The sequence below is a fragment of the Caloenas nicobarica genome, chromosome 15 (assembly GCF_036013445.1).
Source record: "Caloenas nicobarica isolate bCalNic1 chromosome 15, bCalNic1.hap1, whole genome shotgun sequence".
In the NCBI taxonomy this organism is placed as follows: domain Eukaryota; kingdom Metazoa; phylum Chordata; class Aves; order Columbiformes; family Columbidae; genus Caloenas; species Caloenas nicobarica.
The window spans coordinates 9,095,207-9,101,206 of NC_088259.1; the positions used below are offsets into that span (position 1 = coordinate 9,095,207).

A 6,000-nucleotide genomic window follows, 5' to 3' on the forward strand; every position below is an offset into this window, starting at 1 on the left:
AGGGAGGGGAACGCCAGAAGAAAGGCTCAGCCTTTCTCCTCCGCTGCGGCCCGGCGAGAGCTGAATTTGTGCCTTCCTGAGCAGCTGTATGGAAATAATTCCCATTGGAGGCGATTGTTTTCCAGCAAGAGGGAGGAGGTGGCGGATGTCCAGTGGGCGAGGGTCCCTGGGGGCTCCCAAGGGCGAGAGCATCCTCTCGGGGTGCAGGGGGGGCTGGGTCCCCACTTCAGCTCCTGGTCTCCTTGCAAGGGCTGTTGGATGCATCCTGCTCCCAGGATGAGAGGAGCTGCCCCCTGGTGCCCCCACGCCTCTCACCGCTCCTCAGCACCCCCCTCCTGCCCCTCGTCCCCAACGGGGCCAGATCCTGCTGTGGGGTCAGCCAGGAGCTGCCGGGGGGATGCCTGGTGGTGCCGGGGTCAGAGCCCTGCCCTGGCTCCTGCCCTCTCTCCTGCCTTGGCCACCGGCTTGGGGGGCTGCTGGCCATTAGCTATTCCAGACATGTCCTCCTTCCCGGAGGCGGCCGGGCCACAGCCAGAGCCCCGAAGTAGCTCCAATCCCTGGCTCTGAGGCATGGCAGGCGCGGGTCTGGCGCTGCCGCCGCTCGGGGAGCAGATTGCCAGACAAAGGGCCGGGGACAAAGGCCCGGCTGCCTTGTGCCCTGGGGAAGGGGCGCAGGCGCGTGTGGGGTGTGGGTGCCAGCCCGGTCTGGGGGCTGCTGCTGCCCTCCAGCCCCCTGTGCCCACTGTACCCTGGAGCCCACCTGGTGCAGTTTGGTACCAGGTGGCACAGCCCTGGTGCCAGTCCTGTGCCGTCCTCCAAAGCAGCACTGTGCCCAGTCCCTCGCCATGTCTGCCCCTCCAGCGCTGTCTGTCTTGGGGTGCGGCGGAGCTGGGATGGGGTGCAGTGGGCCACAGGGCTACGGGGAGGGAGCAGCAGGCATGGATGGGGCCACAGCAGAGGATGGCAAACACTGGGCGGATCTCCCCAGACCCACCGTGCCTCAGTTTCTCCAGCCACTATTGAGGCCCTTATGAAAGCCCTTTGCACCATGTCCCCTCTCTAGTCCCTGTCCCCATGCCCAGTACAGGTTCTGGCACAGCCCTGCCCCAGCTGCCTTTGTCCCCGCTCCCCACAGCTGCTGCAAAGCCACCATCCCAGGGGCAGCTGTTGCCTCCACCAGGGCATGGGGCCGGGAACATCGCTGGTGCTGTCAGACGTAGCAGGGGCTGTGCCCATCCACAGGGTCCCAAATGGCATCAGGACCCCAGGGGACGGGACGGGATGTGGCCCAAATGGAGCGATATCCAGGTGAGGGGCACTGGCACAAGCAGGCCCTGCCCGTCGGCATGGGGGTGCAGGCAGCAGGGAGGCAAGGGCTGAGCAAACACTTTCTATTTGAACGCAATGGGGACACCCTGTGCCTGGGCTGGGGACAAAGCCACGGGGCTGCTACTCCCCGGGGACCTGGCACAGCTCAGCAGGGAGACATGCCCGCAGCCGCCCCGCTCCCAGCGCTGCTGCCTGGCCCCCCGGCACCCGCCGGTTTGGGGGGTGTGTGGTAGCAAGAGGGGCTGTCCAAGGGTGCCCATCCTGCTCATGCTGGGCACTGCAGGCTGCAGTAGTCGGCGGATGTGAAGAAGTCGTAGACGTTGACGAGGGGGAACATGACCAGGGCCCCCAGGAGGGAGCCCAGCTGCTCCGCCGCCCCGTACCACACCAGCGCGCTGTGGCTGCGGCTCCGCAGGATCACCCCGGCCATCACCTTCACGTAGGAGAGTGTCCCGGTGAAGAGCACCCAGGACAGGACCTGGTGGCACAGGGTGGAAAGACCAGTCAGCAGGGCCAGGGGGCTCCCCACCACGGGGACGGGGGACATTGGGGCAAGGCTGGAGCAGGGGGTGACCCCAGAGACTTCCCTGGGCAAGAGAGAGGGACGCCGTGACTTACAATGGTGACATCGCCCCACTGGGACTGCTGGAGGAGCGGGCAGGGGCTCATCACCGCAATGGCCATGTTGTATGCACCAAAGCCTGTCCCTGCCATTGTGAGGGTGCCCAACAGAGCCAGGGACCTGCAAGAGACATGGAGGTGACACCGAAGAGCACTGCCAGACTGTCCCTGCTGAGGGCTCCGTGCTGGCTCCATCCTCCTTTCCTGGGGTGACTCTGCTGCCCAGGCACTGACATCCCACAGACCCTCTCCCAAGCAGTGTCTTATCCCCCGACCCCATTGCAAAGCAGGGGCTGTTCCTGGGGCAGGAGCCCCCAGGGTGCACCCATCACGTCCCCCAGCACCCTGCTACCCACCTGCCAGGCAGGACCATGGCCACCATGCAGGCGAGGGGGTTGGCCATGGAGCTGAGCGTGGCCGCGAGGTGGTAGGCGGTGTTGCCGTAGGGCAGGCAGGAGTAGGACTGCACAGACGGCAGGACCCCATTCGTCAGAGCGCTCACCCAAGCAATGAGGAGGTAGATGAAGGTGAGCTTGGCCAGGGAGTAGGAGACTTTCTCCGGGGGGATGTCCCCAGGCCCTTTGGCATTCTTCGGGCATGGGCAGCCTCTGCTTTGGTGCAAGCCAGCTCCCTCATCAGAGATCTGGTCAAATGAGCTCAGAATGATGTTGCTGGGAAACAGGTGCTGCTGGGAGAGCTCCCACACCTTGGGCTGCCTGGCGAGGAAGAAGAAGGACAGCAAGCAGGTGAGCATCATCATGGTCATGAGGAGGAAGAAGACGAGGGTGGAGAAGTTGGCCGGGAGGTAGTCAGTCACCAGCTGGGAGATGGTGCTCTCCATAGTCTCATTGCCAATGGTGATGTTAACCTTGCGGGTGATGTTGGTGCAGATGGAGATTCCAGCGCCCTGGCCCAGGGCAATGAGAGCAGGGATCAGCCCACTGAACCCTTCGCCTATGAAGAAGGTGGTGAGGTACTGCGGCTGCAGCTGCATCATGAAGGGCAGGAAGGTGACAGAGGAGGTGCAGTCCACCAGGGCCAGGAAGAAGGTGAGGATCAGGAAGGCAGTGCTGTAGGTCCTCCCGGCGATGGTAGACGTGTAGTTCCAGAGGAAGGCCAGGAGCAAGCAGGCCATGACACCCACAGACACAACCACGTAGATAACAACCACCTCCTTCAGCAAGCCAGGCCGAAAACGGTACATGAGGGTGACAAAGAATGGCCCCACATTGGCCATCTGGATGATGATGGTGATGTAGGAGGGCAGGTCCCACTGCTCCGGCAGTACCCTCACCAGCAGTGGCAGCTCGACCCACAGCCCGTTGATGGCCACCCAGGAGCCCATGCCGAAGGCGCAGGCCAGGAGGTGGGTGAGCAGCGCCATGGCTCAGGGCTGGCTGCTCAGCCCGGGGGTGATGCTGCTGCGCTGCGGAGAGAGGCTTTGGTCAGTTGGTGGGGTGAGACCTGACCCCCCTGAACCCCAAACCCAGCCTCCCGCTGCCTGCGTTCCCACTCTGGCAGGCAGGCAGAGCAGATACCATGGGGCTGTGGGACTCACACCGCCTTCTGACCCCGCCAGCCCTGGGAACGCCCCTGCTCCCCCTGGGCCATGCCGCTGCCCGCTCCTGTACGGGGCGAGGAACCGCTCGGTTCTGCCTGGGCCCCGTCCTGGGGAGCTCGGCACCGCCCGGCACAGAGCCGGGAGGGGACCCGGTGGGCACGGAATCTACCGTAGCTCGGTGCGGGACGGCACGGCCTGGCACGGCGCGGCACGGCCTGGCACACGGTGAAGACGGCTCTCACCTGGGCAGCCGCTCAGCTGGGCAGGGAGAGGCCTCGTACCTCCCCCGCAGCGCAGGGCAGGGCGGGCCCGTCTCCTCCCCGCCGGGTCCCCTGCGGCTCCGGCGGCCGCGGGGAGAAGGGCCCCCCCCGGCCTCACCTGCAAACCGGCCTGGGCTCATTCCGCCGGGCTGAGTCAGCCGGGATCCCGCCACAGCCTCTGCCCGCCGCGGGCACCCGCTCCCGGCAAGAGACCTCCCCAGCCCATGTCCCCGTGTCCCCATGTCCCAGCAGAGCCGGCTCCAGCCCCGCGCGGCAGCGCTGAGCCCGCCGGGGGACACCCTGAGCAGGGAGGGTGCGACAAGCCGCCCATGGCTCCGGCGCGGCGGGGAGGTGACGGGGACACCGGGCAGGAACCAGCACGGAACGGGGCTCCCGGTCTGACCGGTCCCTCCCGGGCGAACTCACAGCGTTGGGCCCGGCAGCGGCACGCGGGCGGCGGCGATCCGGCTGCCGGGCAGTGACGTGTGGCCGCGCGTCACGGCTCCGGATGCAGACGGAGGTGGCCCCGCCGCGCTCGGATCCTCGTCCCGCTCCCGTCCGGCAGCGCCCCGGGGTCAGGGGACAGCGGGGGGACACCCCGCGCCCTGCCGCGTGCTCCGCAGCGGGGTCTGGGGCACCTGTGCTGGGTGGGCGGGTCGCGGGTGGGGACGAGCGCTGCGGGGTTGGTTGGCTGCCGGCACGGGGCGTGATGGGATAAGAGCCGTAAGAACGCGCGGGGAAAAGCACTGGAGTCCCTGGGGGCAAGGGGAGGGGGGATGTCGCACTCCTGTGGGCACCCGTGTGGCCAAAGGGACCAGCTCCGGGCCCAGCTGCCCCCCGCCCCCTTTCCCTCCGCCTTCGTGGGGTAGGGGCTGGTGTCAGGCTGGGCACGGGGACGCGGCTGGAGGGGGCTCAGGATCCCCCCGCTCCTGCCTTCCTTCCCGGTGGGTCCCCAGTTTTCACAAGCACAGCCCCATCCCCAGGCGAGCGCGGTGCTAGCCATGGGGTCCCCCTCTTCTCTCCCCGCTCATCCCCTGCAGCCTGACCTTGGGTGCCAGCTGGGCCTTTCAGCTCCCAACTTTTTCCTGGTGGTCAAAGTTCAGCTGTGCCACCTCCAGCTCCCGACCACCTCCTGCTTCCTCCCTGCCAGCCCGGGGACAGCCCTGCGCCTGCCCTGCTGCGGGGGCCACCACCGTTGCCCTCCATCCCCACATACCGCCAGGGGCAGCCCCAGGCCCGTGGCATGCCCGGCTGCTGTGTGGGGTGGTCACCACAATGTCACCACTTCCCCAGTGCATCCCAGCTTGGCCAGGTGCCAGTGATTATTCTTGCTGGTGTCCTGGACTTCGCACTTGTCCCCAGCTGAACTGTGTGCCACCAATAACAGGCTGCTTCTTGCAGGTGCAAATGTCACCCGGTGACAGTGTGTGTCCCCACTGGGGACCTCTGCAGGGTCATGGGTGGGGATGGGGCTCTCAGGGAACCCCTGAGCTGTCCCACCTTGGACATCCCTGCCCTGAGCATGGGTCAGCTGGGGCTGTCAGGTGCAGCGGAGACAAGGTTGTCCCTGTGTCCCTGGTGCTGCAGGGACGGTGCTGGCATGGCTGAGTGCCCATGATGGGGCACAGCTTGAGGTACTGCCGTTGTTTAACCCCAGCAAGCAGCTCAGCACCACCCAGCCGCTTGCTCATCCTCCCCAGTGAGAATGGGAGAGAATGGGAAGGGTAAAAGGGAAAAACTGGTGGCTTGAGATAAAGTTTCACAGGGAAAGCAAAAGCTGCATGCACAAGCGAAGCAAAATCAGGAATTCCTGCACTGCTGCCCGGGGCGGGTGTCCTGCCATCCCCAGGGCTCCAGCAAAGGCCATCACTGCAGATGTTCCCTCCTTCCTCCTTCTTCCCCAGCTTTCATTGCTGAGCAGGACACCCTGTGGATAGGACATCCCTTGCTCAGCGGGGTCAGCTGTCCCATCCGTGTCACCCCCAACTCCTTGTGCACCCCCAGCCCACTCACTGGCAGGGTGAGGAGCGGAAAAGGCCTTGACGCTATGCAAGCGCCACTCAGTGATAACGAAAACATCCCTGGGTTATCAACATTGTTTTTGATGCAAATCTAAACCAGCCCCATAGCAGCTCCTATGGAGAAAATTAACTCTATCCTAGCCAAAACCAGTACAGGTGCTCAGGGGGATCTGGGAGGGGCGGAGCAGGTCCAGAACGCTGGGAGAAA

The 6,000-nt window shown here is 65.4% G+C and overlaps 1 protein-coding gene across 3 annotated transcripts; it reads right to left on the bottom strand.

Moving 5' to 3' along the window:
• Window positions 1-1,377: 1,377 nt before the first annotated feature.
• On the bottom strand, window positions 1,378-4,397 carry SLC52A3 (solute carrier family 52 member 3). 3 transcript variants are annotated; one of them, XM_065645754.1, is made up of 4 exons: window positions 4,198-4,397; window positions 2,453-3,371; window positions 1,948-2,071; window positions 1,378-1,807 (listed from the first exon to the last, which is right to left on the bottom strand). In XM_065645754.1, the coding sequence occupies exons 2-4, from the start codon at window positions 3,332-3,334 to the stop codon at window positions 1,392-1,394; spliced, it is 1,422 nt and encodes a 473-aa protein (XP_065501826.1). In that variant the 5' UTR covers window positions 3,335-3,371; window positions 4,198-4,397; the 3' UTR covers window positions 1,378-1,391. The 3 variants fall into 3 exon arrangements, with proteins under 3 accessions (XP_065501826.1, XP_065501825.1, XP_065501827.1); XM_065645753.1 differs by having other exon boundaries at window positions 2,453-3,376; XM_065645755.1 differs by having other exon boundaries at window positions 1,522-1,807; window positions 2,307-3,376.
• Window positions 4,398-6,000: the final 1,603 nt, after the last annotated feature.